Here is a 26,904-nt window from a genome sequence, read left to right as displayed (position 1 = left end):
TGAGGTTATTGATATTTCTCCCGGCAATCTTGATTCCAGCTTGTGTTTCTTCCAGTCCAGCGTTTCTCATAATGTACTCTGCATATAAGTTAAATAAGCAGGATGACAATATACAGCCTTGACGTACTCCTTTTCCTATTTGGAACCAGTTTGTTGTTCCATGTCCAGTTCTAACTGTTACTTCCTGACCTGCATACAAATTTCTCAAGAGGCAGGTCAGGTGGTCTGGCCCATCTCTTTCAGAATTTTCCACAGTTTATTGTGATCCACACAGTCAAAGGCTTTGGCATAGTCAATAAAGCAGAAAGAGATGTTTTTCTGGAGCTCTCTTGCTTTTTCAATGATCCAGCAGATGTTGGCAATTTGATCTCTGGTTCCTCTGCCTTTTCTAAAACCAGCTTGAACATCAGGAAGTTCATGGTTCATGTATTGCTGAAGCCTAGCTTGGAGAATTCTGAGCATTACTTTACTAGCGTGTGAGATGAGTGCAATTGTGCTGTAGTTTGAGCATTCTTTGGCATTGCCTTTCTTTGGGATTGGAATGAAAACTGAATTTTTCCAGTCCTGTGGCCACTGCTGAGTTTTCCAAATTTGCTGGCATATTGAGTGAAGCACTTTCACAGCATCATCTGCCCCAACCAGCAACGCTAAAGAAGCTGAAGTTGAACAGTTCTATGAAGACCTACAAGACGTTTTAGAACTAAGACTCCCAAAAGATGTCTTTTTCATTATAGGGGACTGGAATGCAAAAGTAGGAAGTCAAGAAACACCTAGAGTAACAGGCAAATTTGGCCTTGGAATGCAGAATGAAGCAGGGCAAAGACAATAGAGTTTTGCCAAAAAAATGCCCTGGTCATAGCAAATACTCTCTTCCAGCAACACAAGAGAAGACTCTACACATGGCCATCACCAGATGGTCAACACCAAAATCAGATTGATTATATTCTTTGCAGCCAAAAATGGAGAAGCTCTATACGGTCAACAAAAACAAGACCAGGAGCTGTCTGTGGCTCAGATCATGAACTCCTTATTGCCAAATTCAGACTTAAATTATGCCTTAGTCGATCTCAGTACCTCCAAAGGGGGCAACGCTTCTTAGCTCAGGCAACTGTGGGAATGGTGGCTGAATATTGCAAGATGTCCCATTTTCAAAAGAAATCAGAAATCCCTTGTGGTGGTACCCATGGGAGTGGACATCAGGTCAACCTGATCCCCTTGGGAGTCCACTTGTGGCCTCCTCTGGTTCCTGTAGGAGGGACTTGGTCATCACTCCTTGTGACAGCCGCCGTGGAAAGGGACTCGCAACCCTTGGTCCCCAGGGGAGCAATGGGCAGCCACCTGGTTCGTGTGTGTGTGTGTGTGTCTGTGTGTGTGTGTGTGTGTGTGTGGGGAACCTGCGGCTAACCCTGGTCCCTGTGGGAGGGGACTGTGGCCACCCAGCCCTCCTTGTCTAAGCGGGAAGGGACCTGTTATCATCTCAAGTTACAGGCCATGGGATGCAGAGCTATGGTCACTCTGGGACCACCAGAGGAGCCTCTTTGGGTCCCCACGGAGGGGACCCGCGGATGCCCCGGTGCTGGTCCCATGGGAGGGACCTCCGGACCACCCCCACCCCTCACCTTCCCGGGCACGCGCCCCACTCGCTGCCCCGCTCGCCCCAGACCCCCGGCGCCGGAACCGGAGAGCGCGGGCGCGGCCTGGGGAGCGGCGGGCGGACTGACTCAGCCCGGCCGCCCGCCGCCGGGGTCCGCGTCCCCGCCCCCGCCCCGGGCCGGGCCTCAGCGGGCGGTGGATGGCCGGGCGGCGGCGGCGGCGGCGGCGGCGGCATGCGGCTCCTGTTCCTGGCGGTGCTGCGGCGGCACACGGGCAACGCAGTCACCGCCCAGCGCGTCCGGTAGGTGCGGCGGCGCCCGGGGCCTCGGCGAGGGCACCGGGAGGGGACGGGGAGGGGGTCGGCCTGGCTTCCCCGACCGAACCGCTCGCCCAAACGGACCAGCCGGCGGGCGCGGGGCCCGGGGAGAGCGGGAATGCCAGGCGCGCGCTGGCTCTGCTCAGGCGCGGGGGCTCGGGCCCTAGCCTGGCGCTCCGATTCTAATGAGCCCCCCGGGGCCGCTCGGCGGGGGATCCCGGTGATACCCGGCATCAGGGTGGCCCCGCGAGGCAGCGCGGCGGAGGCTTCTCGGCGCTCTCCGCGCGCATCTCGCCGGGGCCGCCTTCAGGCATGCCCCCTATAGATTGTGAGTGCCTTAGATTTGGGGAGACAGCAACGAAACCCCAAGTCGGGGCTTCCGGACGCCACATTTCAGTGGGGACGCTAGAGAAAGAATAAAAGCATATGGGTCCATGTATACAGTGATACCTATAGACCCGTATAGGCACAGGCCAGGGGCCGCGTGTGCGCGTGTGCTGTTTCAGGCAGGATGCTCAAGGAGGCCTCCCTGTTGGAGTGACATTTGCGCAGAATCCTGGGTGCCGGGAGCGTTCCTTGAAGCCGGGCGGCCTGGCAGGGTATGGGGGGAGGGCGGGTGGCTAACCAGGATTTCCAGGCAGAAGGCGCAGCAAGAGTACAAACCAGTGTTCCAGCATCCTGCCATCCTGAGTACCTTCCCTTGGGCTTCCCTGGTGGTCTAGTGGTTAAGAATCCACCCTGCAATGCTGAGAATGGAGGTTCAATCCCTGGTGGGGAAGCTAAGATTCCACAAGCGCTGTCACATGGTCAACATACCCACCTCTCCCACCCACACACTAAGAAACAAACTAGTCTTCTCTCTTCCTTACCTACCCCTCTCCCTGCCTGGTTATCGTCTTAACATTTATCTTTTAATGCAGTTGCAATTTTCTAGATTTACCCCTCTACTTTTTCTCTTCTCCCTGCTGGAAGGTAAAAGTCCTCAGGGCAAGGAGGGAACTGATTAGTGCCTGAAGCTCAGTTCAGTTCAGTTCAGTCATTCAGTCGTGTCTGACTCTTTGCAACCCCATCAACACACAAGGCTTCCCTGTCCATCACCAACTCCCAGTTGGTGATGCCATCCAACCATCTCATCCTCTGTCGTCCCCTTCTCCTTCCTTCAATCTTTCCCAGCATCAAGGTCTTTTCCAACGAGTTGGCTCTTCACATCAGGTGGCCAAAGTATTGGAGCTTCAGCATCAGTCCTTCCAATGAATATTCAGGATTGATATACTTTAGAATGGACTAGTTTGATCTCCTTGCTGAAGTTTCATAGCAGACTTTTTTTTTTTTTTAAGGCAGAGTGACTTGCTTCATATAATTTCTTAATTGACTTCCCCTCTGTGAACCTGCTTTCTCATCATGAGAATGAGTGATGGGGCCTCACTTACCGCTTCCTGTCCCTGCTTTCTCCTTCGAATATGTTAGTTCTCCTGAAGTGCATCAGTGAGAATGGCCCACCAGATACATCAGTGTTCTGAAGTTTATGGTTTTTCCGACTAGAATTTTCACCATACAGGTTTAAGATAGTGACACTGCCATCACTCGTTTGGAAGGCAGCTGTGCTTGCTGCTATTTTTTTTTTTTTTTTTCCCATGCTGTGCCACATATGGGATCTTACTTCCCCGACTAGGGATAGAACCTGTGCCCCCTGCAGTGAAAGTTTGGAATCTTAACCCCTGGACCACTGCAGAAGTCCCAGTCATCACTCATTTGGGCACAAGTAGCCAGGAGGCACACAGTGGTCTTCACCTTCATGGAGCACATTCCGTGAAGGGAAGAGAGATTTGGGGATATTAACCAGAAATAAAGGAGGTGATTGAGGCTGTGGGTTCAGAGAAGGGCTCTCTCAGGAGGTGACATTCAAATAAAGACCTCAGTGACAGAAGGAGGCAGTCTCTTGGGGATCTGGAAGGGTGGATGGTCCCAATATAAGGTAATAGCTCAACATAGGTCCTGGGAACAGAATAGGTTCTTGAGGAACAGAAAGAAAGCCATACTCCCTGGACTGTGGTGAGGAAAGGAGGTCAGAGAGAGTGGCCAGCCCAGCAGAGCCTGCCCCCATAGTTTATGCTTTGGAAACCAGAGAAAGCATCCATTATTTAACACTCCACTTCTTAACGCTAGCCACATGTGTGTGCAGGCTAAGTCGCTTCAGTCACGACCAATTCTTTGCAGCCCCATGGAGTGTAGCCCACCAGGCTCCTCTGTCCATGGGATTTTCCAGGCAAGGATACTGAAGTGTGTAGCCATGCCCTCCTCCAGGGGATCTTCCCGACCCAGGGATCAACCCGTGTCTCTTATGTCTCCTGCATTGGCAGGCGGGTTATTTACCACTAGCAGCACCTGGGAAGCCCCTCGAGGGGCACATGTCAAGCCAAATTGCCCAAAGGCCCTCTCCCACCAAAGGGCTTCCAGGGGCACCAGACAGACACTGCCACAGACATTTAGCAAGGGTGCAGGGCCCTTTAGTTACTGTGTTCTTTTTTTTCCCTGATGGTACAGGATGCAAAATATTGTTCTCTGCTTTGGTCTGTCTCATCAGATCCAGGCTTTGGCCTCCCCTTCACTCACTCAGGAAGATTGCTGGGGATGGGAGTAGCAAAGGGGAAAAGCAGAAGTTGCTGGAAGATATCTTTTGTCTTGTGAAAGCCTGGGTTCCTTGAGGAAATGATGCTGTGTATCCTGAAGGGGAGGGGAAGGTTTCCTTGGCAACAAACTTCCCTGGGAGCCAATTATCGGAAAACAGTGAGAGCCAGAGGTTCAGACTTTCTCTGAGGGAGACTCCTGTGATCCTCCAATGACCCTGGGCCATGGGGAAGGGAGCCCCCCAAATGAATAAGATTGGGGTTCCGAACCATAAGTCTACCCAGGCAGGCTGAGTTAGACAAGACTGGGCTTACAAAAAGGAGAAATGGGTCCGTTCTTGCACACTCAAGCTTGTAGTTGCAAATGAACACCCAATATATAAACAGTGATGCTGACTTGCTATGGGCACACCCACGCGGGACAGGTCAATATACAGGGCACTCTAGGAAGCTATCCTGGGCTAGACTTAGGCTGGTTCAGATCTCACTTGCCAGCTTCCCTGCTTAAGATCTCTAAGATCTAGGTCAAGTTACATAATCACAGCTCAAACCTGCCACATAGGCTTGTTATTAGGGTCAAATGTGAGTGTTTTGAAACAGGGCTTGGTACTTAGTACGCACTCAGCAAACATGGGCTGGTCATGAGAGTATGTACCTAAGTTGACAAAGCAGGGAAGGGTCAGTGTGAAGGGGCTGGTGTCTTGGGTTGAGGGGCAAGCAGGTGGGATGTTGGTAAAAGCATATCCCTTCTGAACCAAATTGTGCAAACCAAGCAGTATAGAATATTCTAGGTCAGTGATTTTTTTTTTTTTTGCTGCATCTTGAGCGATGCAGGATCTTAGTTCCCTGACCAGGTATTGAACTGGTGATCCCTGCAGTGGTTAAGCTTGGAGTCTTAACCACTGGACTGCCAGGGAAGTCCCATAGGTCAGTGCTTCTTGATGGGAGCAGAGGCCTGAAGGAGGAGGGAGTGATTTTGCCCCCAGAGAACATGGAACAGTACCTAGAGGCATCTTCGGTTGTCACAGCTCCTGGCATCCTGTGAGTAGAGGCCAGGGATGCAGGCTTCAGTTATTCATTTATTTTTGGCTGTGCTGTGTCTTCATTCCTTCGAGGGCTTCTACTCTTTGGTTACAGTGTACCGGCTTCTCATTGCCGAGTTTTCTGATGTTGTGGAGCCAGGGGTTTTAGGGTATGTGGGCTTCAGTAGTTGCAGCTCATGGGCTCTAGAGCATAGGCTAGTAGTTGTTCAAGGGTTAGATGCCCCACGGCATGTGGAATCTTCCCAGACCAGGGCTCGAACCCATGTCCCCTGCATTGGCAGGCGGATTCTTATACACTGGACCACCAGGGAAGTCCTGTTTGCAGAATTTTAAATACCCTAATCAAGGCCTACTCTCTGGGATTGTCTCCTAAGCCCTATGAATGTTAGAAACCTGCATCAGAGGTTTGTTCACCAGCATGCAGCGTGTCATAAAGAAGAGAACTGTTTAGGGCACGTGGTTTGCTGCATGGTTATGGGGGCTTTTGTGTGGAGGAGAATCAGGGAGCCCTGCCCACCCAGCAGCCCTGCTGTCTGCATCTCCCTTTGGTCAGTGTCCCCACTGTGTCACCTGGCTCAGCTGGAAGCCAGGTCCAGCAAGGGGATCCATGTTTGCCTCCTCTCACTTCTAATCCCCTGAGGCTGTCAACAATTTCCAGAAGAACCCCCAAATCCCGAGGATCCTCTGAGCCAGGTGAATGGGTTCAGGTCAGTTCCTCACAGTACAGGTGGAAATTTAAATTGCACAAGTGAAAAAAAAAAGTCGTACCATTCTCTTTGGGACAAAGTAACGGGAGATCAGTGTCAAAGGACCCCTCCTGTTAGGCTAAAATCGATAGCAGGGTCAAGTAGTAGGTCAGAGACCCTCCACCTCTAAACTCAAAGGTATTTACCCTCTGGCCGTTTCCAGGGAAGGGTGCTGACCCCTGGTCTAAATCACACCATCGGAGACTTGATAGATTACTACGTCCCATACCTAGAGTTTTGTCTGCAGTGTTGTAGCCACGCGTTCTGGGGAACAAACTCAGTCAGAAGGACAATGCAGATAGTGGAGTGCAGTTTATTACACCGGCGGGCCCAAGGCAGTTTACTACTCCTCTTAGGCAAGGACCCTGACCAGTTTTTGTGAAAACTTTATATACCCTAAGTGTACTTGCTCAAACCCACCTCCCCAAATTCCTTGAAACTAGTCTGGACAAGGTAAAAGAGAGATATGATCAAAGTTAACCCATGATTCATGTGTCACAAGACTAGGTAAACAGTGGACATTTATCAATAGGCCTGTGGTCACATCCCGATAAACAGAATGGAATTGATCGCTTTGTTCTGTTACAGAGATAATTAGCATATTCTTTTAGGCAACGGAGAGTCCAAGTATAAGTCCTGAGGCTCTTTTATCCGGGGTGGGGTCTGGTTTTCCATCGGTATGCCGTTTCTACAGACATCGGGCACAAAGTTCAGAGTCCATTGGGAGGGTGACGATGCGTATAGCGTAACGTTGGCAGCCTGGCCTAAGATGGAGTCCAGCTCTGTCTGTTTCCTCCTTCAGTGTGGCTAAAGGTTTAAGGATGTCAACGGCAAATTGGCACTTGCCAAGGGCGCTGCCAGCGACTGAACAAGGGCATTTGCCATCTGCCTCTGTGGAGACTGAACCCTGTGCTGCTTTAGCTGTTGACGTTCAACAACCCCTGAGGGAGTTCAGGGGGGAGTGAGGACTCTGTGCTCCAGGGAGTCTGGTGGGACAGGTCTTTAGACAGTTGGATATTTTCAGGAACAGATTTTATGATCCCAGTCCTTTTTGTTTGTTTTGTTTAGTTGCCCAGTTGTATCTGACTCTTTGCAACCCCATGGACTGCAGCACCCCAGGTCTCGCTGTCCCTCACCATCTCCCTAAGTTTGCCCAAGTTCATGCCCATTGCATTGGTAATACCAGCCAGCCATCTCATCCTCTGATGCCCTCTTCTCTTTCTGCCCTCAATCTTTTCAAGCATCAGGGACTTAATAATGAGTCAGCTGTTCCCATCAGCTGACCAAAACACTGGAGTTTCAGCTTCAGCATCAGTCCCTCCAATGAGTATTTGGGGTTAATTTACTTTAGGATTGGTTTGATCTCCTTGCTGTCCAAGGGACTCTCAGGAGTCTTCTCCAGCACCACAGTTTGAAGGCATCAATTCTTTGACACTCTGCCTTTTTTACGGTCCCGCTCTCACAACCATAAGTGACCACTGGGAAGAGTACAGCCTTGACTATACAGACGTTTGTCAGCAAAGTAATGTCTCTGCTTTTCAGCGCACTGCCTAGGTTTGTCATAGCTTTCCTGCCAGGAAGCAAATGTCTTCTGACTTCATGGCTGCAGTCACCATCTGCAGTGATTTTAGAGCCCAAGAAGAGGAAATATGTCACTACGTCCACCTTTTCCCCTTCTATTTGTCATGAAGTAATGGGGCCGGATGCCATGATCTTAGTTTTTTTAATATTTAGTTTTAAGCCGCCCCTTTACTCTCGTCCTTCACTCTCATCAGGAGGCTCTTTAGTTCCTCTTCTCTTTCTGCCATTAAAGTGGTATCATCTGCATATCTGAGGTTGTTGATGTTTCTCCCGCTTCTCTTGATTTCAGCTTGTAACTCACCCAGCCCGGCATTTCTCATGATGTACTCAGCACATAGGTTAAACAAACAGGGTGACAGCCCTATCACACTTCTTTCTCAATCAGGTACCAATCAGTAGTCCCGTACTGAGTTCTGACTGTTGCTTCTTGACCCTCATGTAGGTTTCTCAGGAGACAGGTAAGATGGTTTGGTATTCCCATCTCTTTAAGAGCTTTCCACAGTTTATTATGATTCACACAGTCAAAGGCTTTGGTGTATTCAATGAAACAGAGGTAGATATCTTTCTGGAATTCCTTTGCTTTCTCTAAGATCCAGCAAATGTTGGCAATTTGATCTCTGGTTCCTCTTCAGATCCTCGTATGACTAGCAGAAAGCCTTCTGTAATATGAATGCTTAATGGTATTGAGCTCCGCCTTCACCAACACCTTATATGTTAATCTCCCCACTGCCTCTTTGGAGTAGTCTCTCAGAGCTATCTGAAGTGTTGCCTCTCGGGCTGCAGTCCTCATTTTGCCCCAAATAAAACTTAGCTCGCAACTCTCAAACTGTGCATCTTTTTAGTAGAAAAGAAAATGCAAGAAAAGAGATGGAGAAGAAGGAACTTCCCTGGCGATCCAGTGGTCAGGGCTCAGCACTTTCACTGCTGAGGGCCCTCGTTCAGTTCCTGGTTGGGGAATTAAGATCCCACAAGCTACCTATTTTGGCCCCCCCCCCCCAAAAAAAAAAAGAAGAAGAACAAGAGACGGAAAACAAGAAAAGGTGGTAAAAGATTGAGGCTTGCTGGGTCCACAGTTCTGGGACTTCCCTGGGGGTTCAGTAGTTTAGACTCTACGCTTCTAATGCAGAGGGCATAGGTTCAATTTAATTTTTAATTTTTTGATGGGGCCAAAAAATTAAAAACAAAAACCCAGAATCACACGGCAGAGTAGGGAGTTCTAAAAGCTAGTGCTTGGACTAACTTTTGGAGTTAGGGCTCTGACACCAGAGTGAATGCAGTGTCCCTGTGTTGAGAGAGCCAGACTTTGTACAGGAGTGTGTGGCTGTGTGTTCTCTTTTTCCTCCATCTGAAACACAGTGTGAAGTGATTTTATTTGATGGGAAGTAGTTTAGATAACAGAAGCAAATAGAAGACTTTGTGGAAATGCACTGGAGGGGAAAAAAAAAAGGAGGAAAGCAAATATCATCACATCTAGTACAGCCCTGACCCTACTGCCCAGGGACCCTCTGCTGGTATAGGTCTGAATTCTGCTGTAACCACCTGCTGGGGGTTTGGCTCTGCAGAAGAGCTCAGAGATATTGTTCTATGTACCCCTTGACCTGGAACCAGGACCCTGTCCCAAGGCTGCAGTATTGTTTCTTCACTGCTCTTCCCTTTTCTCCGCAACCCCTCCCTTCCCTGATGAACAACTGTTTGAACCTGCTCTTTGGAACTCAGGGAAGGTCACCGAGGCTGTATGAAGCCTATTTCTTGTAAAGGTTTCCACACCCAGCAGCCCCGCAGGGTCCTGTCCAGTTTCAGAAACTGCAGGTGTACATTAAGTCAGTGGGAAGAGGCTCTTTCATCTTTTCCCCTGATAAAATCATTGTTGCTTATTGTTTTCATTCAGCAAATATTTATTATTGAGCATCTCCAGGGCCACAGCGCTGGGAAGGCTCTGGAACAGAGGAAAACAGGTGAGCCCTGCAGAAGCCAGCAGCTGCTCAGCCAAAGAATTTTTAGCACATCAGCTCAATGCTATGCCCTGTCATTTGAAAGAAGGTTTCAGCATTCTAGCACGAAAGTACAATCACACAGATTCTTTAATTACAATATGATCAATGCTAGGAAGACCTGCCAGGTGGTAAGACTGTGTTCCACCTGCCAATGCAGGAGACACAAGAGACGTGGGTTTGATCCCTGGATTGATCCCCTGGAATAGGAAGTGGCAACCTGATCCATTATTCTTGCCTGGAAAATTCCACGGGCAGAGGAGCCTGGCAGGCTACAGTCCGTGGGGTTACAAAGAGTTGGACGTGACTGAGTGCGCTCACACACACACACACACACACACACACACACACACACACACAAGAGTGTGTTCAAAGGACAGACCTATTTCTAGAGGGTCTGGGAGGCTCCCCAGAGAAATAGCTTTTCCTTTCTCATGCAGTTTTTTTAATTGAGATATAATTCACATGCCATAAAATTCACCCTTTTAAAGCATCCAATTCAGTGGTTTTTAGTATATTCATAAAGTCACACAACCATCACCACTATCTCATTTCAGAACATTTTTAGCCATTTCAAAAGACACCCCAGACCCATTAGCTGTCATTCCCCCCTCCACCCCCCAGTGCACCTCCCCAAGCTCCAGGCAGCCAATAATCTTTCTGTCCCCATGGATTTGCCTCTTCTGGACATCTCATATAAATGAAATCATACTCTATATGGTCCTTTCTGAAGACTCTGCAGAATGCATCAGTACTTAATTCTTTTATAGCAGAAAAATATATTCCATTTATGGACGTATCACATTTTGCTTGTCCATCCATCAGCTGAAGGACATTTGAGTTGTTTGTACTTACTGGCTACTGTGAATAGGGCTGCTGTGAATGTTTGCATATGAGAAAAAACTTTTATTTATTATTTTTTATTATTTATTTACTTTGGCCACACTGCACAACACGTGGAATCTTAGTTCCTCAACCAGGGATGGAACCCACGCCTCATGCATTGGAAGTATGGAACCTTAACCATTGGGTCACCAGAAAAATCCCAAGAGAAATAACTTTTTAAGCTAGAGCTTAAAACCTGTGGGTTAACTGGGTGAAGAGGGAGAAAGGTTGGGAACAGCATTTCTGGCCAAGGGACCCTCCTGTGGGGATGCCCTGAGACAGGAAGCAGCTTGTGGAGTTGAGAAGTGAAGGCATCTGAAGAGTTAGCAAGAGAGGGCAGCTGCCAGGTGAAGGTTCTGGACTGAATGCTAGAAAGATTTCGGAGTGAGGGGCTGAGGTGGCTGACATAGGAACGAAGGGAGAGTACAGTCTTGAAAACGACTTGGGAGGACCTGGGATGATGTAGCAGAGGAGAGAGATGATGTAAGGGATGTGAAAATTTGAAATTTCCTGCCATATCAGTAGACAAGGACGTCACAGTCATTGGCGATTGCAGCTGCCACTGATGGTGAGCTGGTGAGCCCTGAGGAAACTCAGGAAGGAAAGAATACCTGCCATCTATTAATAGCAGACATCAGACTGCAGCCTGAGGAATCTCAGGATGTGAAAACCCAGGATACTGGCTCCAGATAGCTGAGGTGCATACCAAAGGAATGCTTTCAGCAAGCCCAGACTCTTGCATCTTCCCAATACATAGAAAAGTCCTCAATTCCTTAACTTGAGATATCTGGTTTTCTTTTTGTTGTTGTTGCTGTAATTTTCTTTTTTTAAAACTTTTTATCTTGTATTCGGGTATAGCTGATTAACAAGCAATGTTGTGATAGTTTCAGGTGAATAGTGAAGGGACTCAGCCATATGTATCCATGTATCCATTCTCCCCTAAACTCCCTTCTCATCCAGGCTGCCACATAACATTGAGCAGGTTCCCTGTGCTATACAATAGGTCCTTGTTGACTATTCATTTACAATATAACAGTGTGTATAAGTCAATCTCAAACTTTGAAACTATGCTTTCCCTTCATCCATCCTCTTGGCAACCTGTAAGTTTGTTCTCCATGTCTGTGAGCAGGACTCTTGCTTTATCACTAAATTATCCTTTCTTATTTTATTTTCTATTTTTGGGAGTTTGTTTTTCTTTTTAAAATTTTTCTTTATTGCTTTTTTGTTTTGAGCAATTGATGGTTGCTTCTATTGTTTCTATGTTCCCTCCCTTCCCTAATTAGTAACTGCTTGAGTCTGTTCTTTGGAACTCAGGGAAGGTCTAGGAAACTAAAGCCTTTTTCTACAAACAAGAAATAGGGGACAGGGAGGGGCTTTGTGACCCTCTGAGGTCAGAGAGTACTGTTGCTGTGGAAAGGATGAAGGGCCTTGGGGAAAGATCACCTCTGTGATTAGAGACCCTGATGGTTTATGAGAAGCTAGACAGGATTTTAGATCAAGAATAAGAAAGGCTCTAATCCGATGGTCTATAATAGTAGCAGAGATTTGCAGCCTCATGTCACTGAAAACCCAACCCTAATCGCCTGGACAAGGAAGGGGATTTAGCTGCTTATCCTATAAAAAGTCTGAAGGTAGGGCAGACTGCAGGCATGATATTGCTTTTAAGATGGTGTGGATGGGAGTCAGTTGCTCTCTGCCTCTTGGATCCACTTCTCATTCTTGTCAGGATTTCTTTGCTGGCACCTCCCAACTCTATATCTGTTCAGTTCAAGCCCAGCAAGAAACAGAACTCTCCCTGGTGGCTCAGACGGTAAAGCGTCTGTCTGCAATACAGGAGACCAGGGTTCTGATCCCTGGGTTGGGAAGGTCCTCTGGAGAAGGAAATGGCAGCCCACTCCAGTATTCTTGCCTGGAAAATCCCATGGATGGTGGAGCCTGGTAGGCTACCATCCATGGGATCTGCAAAGAGTTGGACACAACTGAGCGACTTCACTTTCACTTTCAGCAAGAAACACAAGTCTGAGTCCCTGAAAGTGCAATCCCAAGTCTCAAAGTGCCTGCCCCAGGCTGGTTGTATGCATAGGTGGCGTGCTCTGATTGGATCCTGGAGTTCAGTGCTTCACACTGAAATGAGGGATGCGGATGTTCAAGGAAGAGGGGAAGTGGAAATGGATGTTATCAAAGTGTCGACAAAAAAGATGTGCAACGTGAGAGTTGCGAGCTAAGTTTTATTTGGGGTAAAATGAGGGCTGCAGCCTGGGAGATAGTACCTCTGATAGCTCTGAGAGACTGCTCCAAAGAGGCAAGGGGAAGAAGAAAGGTCAATAGGGGAGTTCAATGCAATTGAGCGCTTACTTTACACAAGGTTTTCTGCTAGTCACGAGAAGCTGATGTCACCATGAAGGGATTTAGTGCTTTCCTAGATATGAAGAGATACAAAGTTTGGGATCATGAAATCAGTTCCTGGAAATATCTAACTGTCTAAAGACCTGCCCCACCAGATTCCCTGGAACACAGAGTGTCTCATTTCACCCTGGATTCCCTCAGCCGGTATTGAGGATCAGTAGCTGCAGCAGCACAGGGTTCAATCTTGCAGAAGCAGATGGCAAACGCCCTTGTTCTTGTTTGGTGGTGGTGGTGGTTTAGTCGCTAAGTCGTGTCCGACTCTTGTGATCCCATAGACTGTAGCCTGTCTGGCTCCTCTGTCCATGGGATTCTCCAGACAAGAATACTGGAGTGGGTTGCCATTTCCTTCTCCAGGGGATCTTAACTGACCCAGGAATCGAACCTGGGTCTCCTGCATTGCAGGCAGATGATTTACCAACTGAGCTATATAGAAATTGGCAAATGCTCTTGGCAAGTGCCAATTTGTAGTTGACAGAGGTGACACATTTCAGAGTGAAAGCTTTACTGATACTTATCAGTAAAGAAAAGAGGAAAAGCAGACCTCTGAACTTTTGAAGTTTTAGTTCAGTTCAGTTGAGTCACTCAGTTGTGTCTGACTCTTTCTGACCCCATGGACTGCAGCAAGCTAGGCTTCTCTGCCCATCACCACCCCCCAGAGCTTGCTCCAACTCATGTCCATCGAGTCAGTGATGCCATCCAACCATCTCATCTTCTGTCTTCTCTTCTCTTCCTGCCTTCAATCTTTTCCAGCATCAGGGTCTTTTCCAGTGACTCAGTTCTTCACATCAGATAGCCAAAGTATTAGAGTTTCAGCTTCCAGTGAATATTCAGGACTGATTTCCTTTAGGATTGACTGGTTTGATCTCCTTGTAGTCCAAGGGACTCTCAAGAGTCTTCTCCAACACCACAGTTCAAAAGCATCAATTTTTGAAGGTTTAAGGGAAAAATAAATGCTGTAAGTATCTCTTGACTTCCTACTTTTGCATTCTAATCCCCTATGATGCAAAGGACATCTTTTTTTTTGGTGTTAATTCTAGAAGGTCTTGTAGGTCTTCATGGAACCAAACAAATTCAGCTTTTTCAGTGTTCGTGGTTGGGGCATTGACTTGGATTACTGTGTTGTTGAATGGTTTGTTTAGAAATGAACAGAGATTGTTCTGTTATTTTTGAGAGTGCACCCAAGTACTGCATTTTGGACTCTTGTTGACTGAGGGCTACTCCATTTCTTCTAAGGGATTCTTGCCCACAATAGTAGACATAATGGTCATCTGAATTAAATTTGCCCATTTCTGTCCATTTTAGTTCACTGATCTTAAATTGTCGATGTTCACTCTTGCATCTCCTGCTTGATCATGTCCACTTTACCTTGATTTGTGGACCTGACATTCCAGGTTCCTATGCAGTATTGCTCTTTATAGCATCAGACTTTACTTTCATCACCAGACACATCCACAACTGAATGTCATTTCCACTTTGGCCCAACCACTTCACTCTTTTTAGAGCTATTCATGATTGCCCTCCACTCTTCCCCAGTAGCATATTGGACACCTTCCAAACTGAGGGGCTCATCTTCTGGTGTCATATCCTTTTGCCTTTTCATACTGTCCATGGGGTTCTCTCAATAAAATACTGGAGCGATTTGCCATTCCCTCATCCAGTGGACCACGTTTTGTCGGAACTCTTCACTGTGACCCATCCACCTTGGGTGGCCCTGCATAGCATGGCTCACAGCTTAATTGTTAGGCAACACCTTTCTCCATGCCAAGGCAGTGATCCATGAAGGGGGTCTAGAGCTGAAGAGGATGTAATTCCATGTGTTTAGGCATAAAGTGAGCCACGTGTGTCATTTAAAACATTCTAGTAGTCACATTAAACAAAGCAGAAACAGATCAAATTAATTTTAATAATACAGTCTTATGACCTCAGTATATCCAAATATCATTTCAACATGTCTTCAATACAGAAAGTATGATTGAGCTGTATTTATTTATCTGGTTGCGCCGGGTCTTTGTTGTGGCATGCAAGATCCTTAGCTGTGGCATGCGAACTCTTAGTTGTAGCATGCGGGATCTAGTTCTGTGGCCAGGGATTGAACCCAGGCCCCCTGCAGTGGGAGTGCCGTCTTAGCCACTGGACCACCAGAAAAGTCCCTGTATGCATATTTTATACTCAGCACATCTTTTTTCAACTTGCCACATTTCCAGTGCTCAGTTGGCTTTATTATTAGACCAAGTAGGACTCACCCTGCAGATGGGACCTGTCTCTTCCATCTGGTGTAGGACTCCTCACTTCTTGTTGTCTCCCCTTGCCCTTAAGTTCATTTACTTCATCAGTCTGAGCTCAGCAGTCTTTTGGGTTCAGGAGACCTGATCTAGATGCTTTACCTGTTTTGTGACTGTATGTTTGCATTCTTTTAAAAAGAGTGACTTCCTAACAGGAATCTCTTGAGTACAAGAATCCACTAGAATCACATTAAAAATTAGATTCACTTTACAGTTTGCAGAACTCACCAAAGGAGATAATATGCAAGGTAACACCATGTCCCACAAATGTGCTGTTATTATCTCACCGCATTTATGGAGAGGCAAGAGGGGCAGTGTTCTCTCCAGTTCATTTTTCTGAGCTAGGGCTCACGGGTTCATGTGAGCATTGCCTTGACAGGTCTTCTTCATCTTGCTGAGCTTCATCGTGGTTTCAAGATGAGCATGGTTTCTCTTAACTTATCTGAACTTCCTTTCTTAAAAAAGTTTTTATTTACTTAATTATTTTTGGCTGAATTGGGTCTTTGTTGCTGCACGTGGGCTTTCTCTAGTTGCAGTGAGCAGGGGCTACTCTTCATGGCGGTGCACGGGCTTCTCATTGTGGTGGCCTCTCTTGTTGCAGAGCTAGGGGTCTAGGGTGCAGGCTCAGTAGTTGTGGCTTGTGGGCTCAGTAGTTGTGGCACACAGGTGTACTTGTGCCGAGGCATGTGGGATCTTCCTGGACCAGGGACTGAACCCATGTCCCCTGCATTGGCAGGTAGACTGTCAACCACTGGATCACCTGGGAAGTCCCACGTCTCAAAACTTCTTGAAATATTATCAGAGTGTGACATCTTACACGTCAGCACAGGTGACTTCACTCCACCAGTGACGTGACATTCTTTCCCCCCAGGTGAACCATAGTTGAGCCAGGTTGACATCACGAGACATTAATGTCAACACCAGGTTGACATTAGGTGCAATGTTCTATGAGAATCAATGGACCCAGCCAGCTGCTCGCACTTAAAGGGCCACAAGGTGAGATGGCCTTAAGGAATATTAGATTCCTGTTTCCTATCTTAGGATCATGCAGGGGCTCGTGGCTATGGAATGGGATGCAGTTTGTGTTGCCTGCCCTGTATCAGTTTTTCTTGCTTTTTTTTTTTTTAATGGAGACATCGTAGTTTATCAAAAATCCACATAGGATAAACACACAAATGATTAAGCTCTGTTTGTACACTCAGTTAAATAGGATGGCTTTCAGCCATGTGGGAACAGGTAGAGTCCTACTGAATCTTTGAATCTTGAGTCAGGGATGTGCAAGGAGGTTCAGTCAATTTCTAGAACATGCTCAAAGTCTCTTAATTTGTTGGAGATGCTTTTGTTCTCAAAAAAAGCCTTCGTTAAGCCAAATAAGCCAGAGTTCCTGGGACATAACAGGCGCTCAGGGAATTTATTAGTTGAATCAAGTTGTCACTCATGACAAGTGAAAAGTGAAAGTCGCTCAGTCATGTCTGACTCTTTGCAACCCCATAGACTATACAGTCTATGGAATTCTCCAGGCCAGAGTACTGGAGTGGGTAGCTGTTTCCTTCTCCAGGGGATCTTCCCAACCCAGGGATCGAACCCAGGTCTTCCACATTACAGGCAGATTCTTTACCAGCTGAGCCACCAGGGAGGCATAAGAATAATGGAGTGGGTAGCCTATCCTTCTCCAGTGGATCTTCCTGACCCAGGAATTGAACCAGGGTTTCCTGCATTGCAGGCAGATTCTTTACCTGCTGGGCTACTGGGGAAGCCCAGTGATGCTGAAAGGTCAGCCTCTGTGCATGGGTGCCAAATCTGTTGCAGGAAGAGGGATCCCTTCCAGGGCCTGAGAGTGGGCGCTTGTCTAACATGTGACAATGAATTGTTGGAGGAAATACACGTGCTGACAAAGCAAGAGACTTTATTGGGAAGGGGACTTGGATGGAGAGCAGTAGGGTAAGAGAACCCAGGAGAACTGCTCTGCCACATGATTCGCAGTCTGAGTTTTATGGTAATGAGGTTAGTTTCCAGGTTGTCTCTGGCCAATAATTCCGACTCAGCATCCTTCCTGGTGGCAGTTGCATGGCTCAGCTAAGATAGATTCCAGTGAGAAGGATTCTGGGAGGTTGGTAGGACCTAGGTACTGGCGTCTCCTCTTTCCTTTTGACTTTTCCTGAATTCTTCTGGTTGATGTTAACTTGTTAGTTCTACATTCCTTTCGAGGACCTCCTGCTTAACACAACTCATGCACGTGGTTACTATGGTGCCTGGCCAGGGCAGATGGTTTCAGTCAGCGGTTCCCCTAACAAATCAAATCTCGGAGACAGAGTTTTGAGTGAAGTAGAAAAGAATAGCTTTATTGCTTTCCCAGGCAAAGGGGAGCCCTTGAAACTGTGTGTCCCAACCCTGATGAATTTGGTGAGGATTTTTATAGCAGTGGTCCAAGGGTAGTGTTGCCGACAGGATTAGGGTGTGTGCATGGCCTGTACTCAGCTAATCTCAAACTTTGACCAGAAGCAAACAGTTGCTTCTTGGCTGTTCCTCTCTTGCCTCTTAACCCCTTCCTTCTCTGATTAGCAACTGTTTGTATCTGCCTTTTGGAACTCAGTGGAGATCATGGAGATTGAACAGAAAGGCCCCTGTATCCTGGGCAAAGCAATTTGAAAGTGTTATTTCCTTAAGATCTTATGGAAAAGCCAGAAAGAACTTTTTGGCCAGCCTGATACAAACCAGCAGGAAACAAGGCTCAAGTCTTGGTCCATAGAGAATTAAGATAAAAAAAAAAAAGACTATTTTAAAATATTTATGAGATCATAAAGCTAGTGTTGAAATGCCATTTGAAAATGTGTTTAATAGACAAAGAACAAGGCATTGTCTATACCCCGTCACCCAATCTAATGTGCCCTGCCCTATAGATTCTGCATCAGCCAGAAATTTCTCAGGTATAAATTTCCTAAGTAGAATTCAAACTGTTTCCTTTCCATTTCCCAACACCTTTGTTTTTGGCTTCTCATTTTAGAGTTTTAAAGATGGAATAACAGTCATTTCGCAGTTATGCTCTGAAGTTCATTGTGTCCTTATTTTTGCATGATGTGTATTAGGCTGAAGTGAGCAGATAACTAGACAGCCTGCAGGCTTCTTTCCTGGTTCTGCTTAATAGTTGCCATCATCATTTCCAAAGGAGTTGAGGGGGTTAGGTGGTGGTGGTCGGGGGTGGGGGTGAGGGGCAGTGACCGTGGTCAATCAGCATTAACAACAGAAATGATAAGATAAAGATACTCAATACGTTGTAAGAGCAGAAGCCAACTCAAGTCTCCAGGCCTTAGTTTTTCTTTCTTGGCAAGGTGATAGCTGCAGCCTTATGCATTTAATTTACAACACAAACGAGAAAACAGAGAGAGAAAAAATTTATCCTTCGCGTAGTAGTATCGGTGATGATTCTCACCATATTTCCCAGAGTGGAGGCGGGCTTGAAGATTTGAATCTAACTTATCTTCTGAAGACCTGAGTTCTCCTGAGGCTCCCACTGTGTAAGGAAGTTGATCATTTTATGATCATTTGGATTGAATGTTCTAGATCCTTGTTCTTCTATGTTTACTCTTATTATTTCATACAATATTGCCCCAAATGCCACCCAGCTAACTCCTCTGATGTTCAGCTGAAGAATAACCATCTTTATTATCTCTGGAAATAGGGGGGAAATAGCTGTGTTAGGTTTGAACTTTGTACTCCAGTACCTTCTGGATGATTTAAGAACTTTTCAAGAGTAATTTTAAGTGTCCTTGATTGCCACCAATGTGCTGATTTTGTGTTTTTCTGTTTGTTCTTTTTCGATTTTGTTTTTGGAGTATAGTTGATTTACAGTGTTGTGTTCATTTCAGGTGTACAGCAAAGTGATTCAGTCATAGCTATATATTCTTTTTTCAGATTCTTTTCCCTTACAGATTATTACAAGATATTGAGTATAGAGTCCCCTGTGCTAGATTATTACAAGGTATTGAGTATAGAGTCCCCTATTCATTTCTGTAATAGGAGCTCTAAGTATGATGTGACTCGCTCATATGACTGCAGCCCAGAGGGATGGTGGTAGCGATAGGCTTGGAGCACAATGGAAATAGTGAGGGGACAGCTGCTTTAGGAGCAGAGGCTGTCAAATTTTACTGACGGGAGCTGGTGTTGGGGAATGTTGGGGCCATGTCAGGGGGCTCAGAAGGCATGATGCATTGGACATCCTCCAGATGGAAGGGCAGGACTGGAGCTAAGGATGGCAAGAGTGGGATGCACTTGGCCTTGCAGGGGAAGTGGGATATGAAGGGTGCTCTGTGCTAGGCTAGGGCGCTTGGACTTGATCCCAGAGACACATCCAGCCATCACTGCTTGCTTTATCCAGTAAGCAAGACAGGTGTATGCCCCATTCTCGCAGAGTTGACAATTGAGCTGGCTAGTCTTATAGCCATTTGAGGGTTTTAATCAAGGGAGAGGCCAAGTTGGATTGGCTGTACATTCACATGCTCACACACACACACCTCAAGCAATTACAATAAGTTCCACTTATGAACATTGCAGATTTTTAAAAATGCAGAATGTGCGTTCACATGTCTAACCATATAAGTCAGTCCTGTGTCCTTGCCACATGCCATACATTGTCACACGTGTGCATTGTCTACAAGTTGGTTATGCTTCTGTGTAGTTTACTGTGCAGTACTGTATAGAGGCTGGGGAAGGAAATGGCAACCCACTCCAGTATTCTTGCCTGGAGAATCCCATGGATGGTGGGCTACAGTCCGCGGGGTTGCAAAGAGTCGGACATGACTGAGCGACTTCACTTCACTTCACTTCTTCACTGTACAGAGGACAGTGGTGCAGTATCTTTAGATTAAGCCCAGGATATCTGGAAGCAAGTGCAAAAGCAGCAGTCATATAACTGTTACTGCTGTACTTTTCAAGGTTCTGTACTGTAGGGTTAAAAATGTTTTCTTTATTTTTTTGCGTTTGTTTCCTTTTTATGTATTATTTGTGTGAAAAGTATTATAAACCTATTACAGTACAGTAATATATAGCTGATAGTATTAGCTGGGTACTCAGGCTAACTTTGTTGGACTTACCAATAAACTGGACTTAGGAACGTGCTCTCAGAATGGAACTCATATGTGTGTTAGGGACTTACTCTATTAAAAATCATATATGCACCTGGTCAAAGTTTCTAGCCATGCAAAAAAGCTCTGGTCCCTGGTTCTCTTTAGACAAAATCATTGTTACCTATTTCTTCTAAATCTTTCTACAGATATTCTATGCACACATGCTATATATACACAGGGTTTTTCACTTTGCTGTCTTTTCATTAACAGTGTGTATTGAGTTCATTCTAAATAACGTCACAGTGATCTGCGTTTTTGTCATAGAATCAGGGCTTGATGGCCTCATATGCACTGTAGGATAACTGGTCCCCTCCTGTTGCACACTGAGGATGGCTTAAGTTTTTTTGCTACCTCAGTGCTTACTCTTGGATGCATGTGTTGCACTCATACCCTAGTGTGCTTTTAGAGTCAATTCTGAGAAGGAAAGTTATTTGATCACAGAGTTTGTGCATTTTAAATCTACTAGTGGTTGCTACTTTGCCCACAGAAGAGCTTCTTCCTGTTTCCCCAGTTTCAGTTCAGTTCAGTTCAGTCTCTCAGTCATGTCCGACTCTTTGGGACCCCCTGAATCGCAGCATGCCAGGCCTCCCTGTCCATCACCAACTCCCAGAGTTCACTCAGACTCACGTCCATCAAGTCAGTGATGCCATCCAGCCATCTCATCCCCTGTCGTCCCCTTCTCCTCCTGCCCCCAATCCCTCCCACCATCAGAATCTTTTCCAATGAGTCAACTCTTCACATGAGGTGGCCAAAGTACTGGAGTTTCAGCTTCAGCATCATTCCTTCCAAAGAAATCCCAGGGCTGATCTCCTTCAGAATAGACTGGTTGGATCTCCTTGCAGTCCAAGGGACTCTCAAGAGTCTTCTCCAACACCACAGTTCAAAAGCATCAATTCTTCAGCACTCAGCTTTCTTCACAGTCCAACTCTCACATCCCTACATGACCACTGGAAAAACCATAGCCTTGACTAGACGGACCTTAGTCGGCAAAGTAATATCTCTGCTTTTGAATATGCTGTCTAGGTTGGTCATAACTTTCCTTCCAAGGAGTAAGCGTCTTTTAATTTCATGGCTGCAGTCACTATCTGCAGTGATTTTGGAGCCCCAAAAAATAAAGTCTGACACTGTTTCCACTTTCCCCATGTATTTCCCATGAAGTGATGGGACCAGATGCCATGATCTTCGTTTTCTGAATGTTGAGCTTTAAGCCAACTTTTTCACTCTCCACTTTCACTTTCATCAAGAGGCCTTTTAGTTCCTCTTCACTTTCTGCCATAAGGGTGGTGTCATCTGCATATCTGAGGTTATTGATATTTCTCCCGGCAATCTTGATTCCAGCTTGTGTTTCTTCCAGTCCAGCGTTTCTCATGATGTACTCTGCATAGAAGTTAAATAAGCAGGGTAACAATATACAGCCTTGATGTATTCCTTTTCCTATTTGGAACCAGTCTGTTGTTCCATGTCCAGTTCTAACTGTTGCTTCCTGACCTGCATATAGGTTTCTCAAGAGGCAGGTCAGGTGCTCTGGTATTCCCATCTCTTTCAGAGTTTTCCACAGTTTATTGTGATCCACACAGTCAAAGGCTTTGGCATAGTCAATAAAGCAGAAATAGATGTTTTTCCCCAGTATAGTAGTGTTTATTTCTTGAAGCCTATGGCAGACTTTCCAAATAGTGTACATTGAAAAGGTGATCACATTAAAAAGTTGATCACCATTTCGTGTATGGAAAAGCCCAATTGTATTATGAGGGATATGGACTGTAATTTTATACTGATCTCTATTTGGGTTTACTGAACTTCCCTGGTGGCACAGATGATAAAGAATCTGCCTGCAATGCAGGGGACCCGGGTGTGATCCCTGGGTTGGGAAGATCCCCTGGAGAATGGAATGGCAACCCACTCTAGTATTCTTGCCTGGAGAATCCATGGACAGAGGAGCCTGGTGGGCTACAGTCCATGGAGTCACAAAGAGTCAGACACGACTGAAGCAACTAACATTTACTCTTTCTTTCCTGCTACCCTTGGTCTCAGCCCTGGTCCCCGTCCCAGTTCTGGTATTTGAGGCTGATGGATGCATGTCTTTTAGGTGGATTGCTTCTAGAGGACAATTCAGAAGATATGTATTATTAACTTTTGGTTTAGTGAATCTTTTGATTGATTTAAAGTTTTGACCACAGCAGCAACCTGTTCCATTTTAATTTTTTGTTTTCCTATCTTTTCTCTCTGTTTATTTTTTTGATAAAGGGACCATCTAGAAGCTGCAGGTCATGTGTGCATTCTGAAAGATGCCTTTGACTTTGAAAGTCCATCTGAAATCTCAAGCTTCATCAAGGCAGAGAACTTGGAGGCAGCTGTGGGTCTGCATTTGTATAGAGGAGGCAGACTTCTGCAAGGTAAGCCCTTCTCTTCAGGGTGAAACGCTAGGGGCCTCGAAAACCACCAGTGCCTATAACGTCAGCTTGAAACATAGATGAAACAGTTTATCCCATTTATCCGGCTCCGAAATGGAAGGAACACAATCATCTTTTCGGTTTGTTCTTAACAGAGTGATTTTCTAAAATGATGTAACTACGCCAGTTGAGATTGGATGTATATTGAAGCTGTTTTTACTGCATTAAGAGTCTTATCGTGAATGTTTTTGATGTGTTTTTCTTCACTCAAAATCTAATGTTCAAAAGTTAAAAATGGGACTCTTTCACAAAATGTAGAAGTGAGCACATAGAGAGTTTATTCAATTGATTTATTAATGAGGGAACTACTAAGGTGCTAAAGCCAGTTTAAAGAGCATTTGGGAAACTGAGACTTGAGTAGGTAATTTAGTAAAGAATATTAGGATAAGGACTTCCCTGGTGGTCCAGTCGTTAATGCAGGGGACATAGGTTCAATCCCTGGTATGGGAAGATCCCACACACCTCGGGGCAACTAAACCTGTGTTTCACAACTACTGTGCTCGCATGCTGCAATTACTGAAGGCTGTGCACCCTGGAGCCCATGCCTCACGGCAGGAGAGCAACTGCTGTGAGAAGTCTGTGCACCCCAACAAAGAGTAGGCCCCCGCTTGCGGCAGCTAGAGAAAAGGCTGCACTTAGCAAGGAAGCCCCAGTGAAGCCAAAAATAAATAAATAATAAAATTCTAAAAAAGGATATTAGGATGGGGTTGGCTGTAGAACTGGTTAATGTCTAGCAAGGCAATCAACTGTAAGCTTCGGGGCTAAGCTCGCTGTCTGTACAGCAGCTTCCCACTAGCTGTGTGTTCTATACATGTGTGTATATCATTGCTACTCTCCCAGTTAGTCCAACACCCACCCCCTCACCCCGGCGTTACCCACCCCATGTCCACATGTCTGGTCTCTATGTCTGCATCTCTATTCCTGCCCTGAAAATAGGTTTATCTGTACCATTTTTCCAGATTCCACATATGTAAATTGATACAGCCACTGTGGAGAATACTATGGAGGCTCCTAAAAAACTAAAAATAGAGCTATTATATGATGCAGCAATCCCATTACTGGGCATATACTCTGGGGAAACCATAATTGAAAAGGCCACATTCCCCAGTGTTCACGGAAGCTCTGTTTACAATAGCCCCAACAGGGGAACTACCTAACGGCCGGTGACAGATGAAGAATAAAGACGTGGCACGATGTACAGTGGAGTGTTACTCAGTCGTAAAAAGGGATGAAACTGAGTCATTTGTAGTGATGAGGATGGACCTAGAGTCTGTCATACAAAGTGAAGTAAGTCAGAAAGAGAAAAACAAATATTGCGTATTAACACATATATGTGGAATCTAGAAAAAAAAAATCCTGATATTTTTCTTGAGTGCTTGTTAACTTACAGTGGTCTCCCAAAGTTCCACTGGTGTCCCTCTCTATCTATAATTCCCTACTGGGAACTCTACAACTACTTATATAACTATCTTAGTCCATTCCTAATTACAACTTCACAGAGTAAGAACTTTTAATTAATAGTAAATACTGAAGTCACACAACAGTCTTAGAAAACTAATCCACAGGGAACCTTTAAACACTGCTTTCTTGCACCTTGAAAGGATGTGCATGCAATCATTCTCTTGGCTTTATCTACAATTTTTGGATAGTTCTTTTCCCTTCCAAGGTTGGCTTGACTTCACCAAGAGCCCAGTGGCTACCGAGTGGAGGCAAGACAGATAATTTTGTTGTTGAGCCACAAGTGTCTTTTTCCAAACATGAATTAAATGACATGGCAGTGGCAGCTTTTCAGGAGATAGTATGTCACTTGAGGCCCCACATTATCTGTAGTAATCGTCATACAGGGGTAACACTTCACTCAGCAAAATGTATCAACCTCTGAAATTTTCAGACATTTCATTGCTAAAGGTGAATTCCTGTTTCCCTGCACTAACAGTTCAGTTCAGTTCAGTCGCTCAGTCGTGTCCGACTCTTTGCGACCCCATGAACTGCAGCACGCCAGGCCTCCCTGTCCATCACCAACTCCCAGAGTTCACTCAAACTCATGTCCATCGTGTTGGTGATGCCATCCAGCCATCTCATTCTCTGTCATCCCCTTCTCCTCCTGCCCTCAATCCCTCCCAGCATCAGCCTTATTAATCTTCTAGCTCTGTCTCCTGCTCCTGCACCATAGGAAGTAGGACCCTCTTTTCCCATATAGGTATCACTCAATGGTGCAGCGGTAAAGAATCTGCCTGCCAAAGCGGGAGATGCAGGAGACAAAGGTTCAATCCCTGATCTGGGAAGATCCCCTGGAGAAGGAAATGGCAACCCACTCCAATATTCTTGCCTGGGAAATCCCATGAACAGCGGAGCCTGGCAGGCTACAGTCCGTGGGGTTGCAAAGACTCAAAACATGACCGAGCGTGCACACATACATGTGGTATATTTAAGCACATAACTTAGTGATCTTTCCAAATCAGTGCTTCTGCTGACCATTTGTCACTCCAAATCGTCTGCTGAGAAAGAAAATTTCATGGTTTCCTGAAGCTGGCTTCTTAAAGCCACCTAATGTCCTTGCTAGATTCAAGCCTAAAGCCTATCCTCAACAAGAAACAAAGGGAAAGATTTGTCAAAACCATGATTTCTCCTTCCTGTGTAACGTATTCACAGATTCTGGGAATTATGGACATCTTTCACACCCATTATTTTAACTGCCACAGACCTTTCTCTGGTCCCCCAACTGTTCATGCCCATCCCATGTGCTAAAATCTGAACATCCCCCAAAGTCTAAGCCCCTGGCAGAGGGCAAATCATCTCTATATGGGGTGCTTTTCCACGTCTGGCTGTATGTATTTTTGGAAAAGGTCACAGCTGTCAATAGTAAGAAAGGCAAGCAATATAAAATGTTATAGAGAGAAAAAGTAAGTTTGTCTACCATCCCAGATTTGTGATCTTCTGGGTTCCTTTTTTTTTCTTTTTGCCTGCCACACCAAGCAGTTTGTGGGATATTAGTTCCCTGACCAGGGATTGAACCTGTGCCCCTGACAGTGAAAGCATGAGTCCTAATCACTGGACCATCAGGGAAGTACCCTGGGTTCTTTCCATAGAGGCAATGGCAGCTAGGTTTTTAGGCTTATATTTTCACAGATATTCTTTATACAGAGAAATGTATGTTGATCATTTTACTATACACATTGTGTTCATCAAAATGCTCTTGATTTTTTTTTTTACTTAAATTCCTTTTTAAAGTTTTCATTTGAATTTTTACTTACCGCCTTTCTGTACCTCCTGTGTGTTGTCAGAGTGCTTAGTATCTAAAGGCTGTGAAGTGAGAGGCACTTCACCAGAAAGAAAAAAGATAAAATCTGCTCCTTTTCATGACAAAAGACTTCTAAGGTAAATACTAGGAAAGATCACTACCTTTTCGCTGCAATGTTGAATCTCTGTAGCGATGGTTTGTTTGAGAAACCCCAGTATGAACTCAAATTAGATCTGGTCTGTTTAGTGGTTTGCTTTTGCTCTTTTGAAATTTTTATTGACCTTTGGAAGTCCTTCTGGGAAGCCCTATTTGATGAACACGCTGTTTAACTTGATCTGTGCATGCTCCATCGGAGAAGGCGATGGCATCCCACTCCAGTACTCTTGCCTGGAAAGTCCCATGAACGGAGGAGCCTGGTGGGCTGCAGTCCTTGGGGTTGCGAAGAGTTGGACATGACTGAGCGTTCACTTTCACTTTTCACTTTCATGCATTGGAGAAGGAAATGGCAACCCACTCCAGTGTTCTTGCCTGGAGAATCCCAGGGACTGGGGAGCCTGGTGGGCTGCCGTCTCTGGGGTCACACAGAGTCGGACACGACTGAAGCGACTTAACAGCAGCAG

The 26,904-nt window shown here is 45.8% G+C and overlaps 1 protein-coding gene across 2 annotated transcripts in view; it reads left to right on the top strand.

The window, feature by feature from the left end:
- Nucleotides 1-1,826: 1,826 nt before the first annotated feature.
- The window catches only part of GLT1D1 (glycosyltransferase 1 domain containing 1), a 115,378-nt gene continuing 90,300 nt past the window's right edge, over nt 1,827-26,904 (top strand). For both annotated transcript variants that reach the window (XM_068990133.1, XM_068990132.1), the window contains exons 1-2: nt 1,827-1,894; nt 22,838-22,986. In XM_068990133.1, the coding sequence (XP_068846234.1) occupies nt 1,827-1,894; nt 22,838-22,986 (217 nt within the window). The remainder of the gene's footprint in view (nt 1,895-22,837; nt 22,987-26,904) is intronic.

Source organism: Capricornis sumatraensis, chromosome 17 (genome assembly GCF_032405125.1).
Source record: "Capricornis sumatraensis isolate serow.1 chromosome 17, serow.2, whole genome shotgun sequence".
Taxonomy (NCBI): Eukaryota; Metazoa; Chordata; class Mammalia; order Artiodactyla; family Bovidae; genus Capricornis; species Capricornis sumatraensis.
The sequence above is the reverse complement of the archived record's forward strand: the minus strand, read 5'-3'. Positions and strand labels throughout refer to the sequence as shown.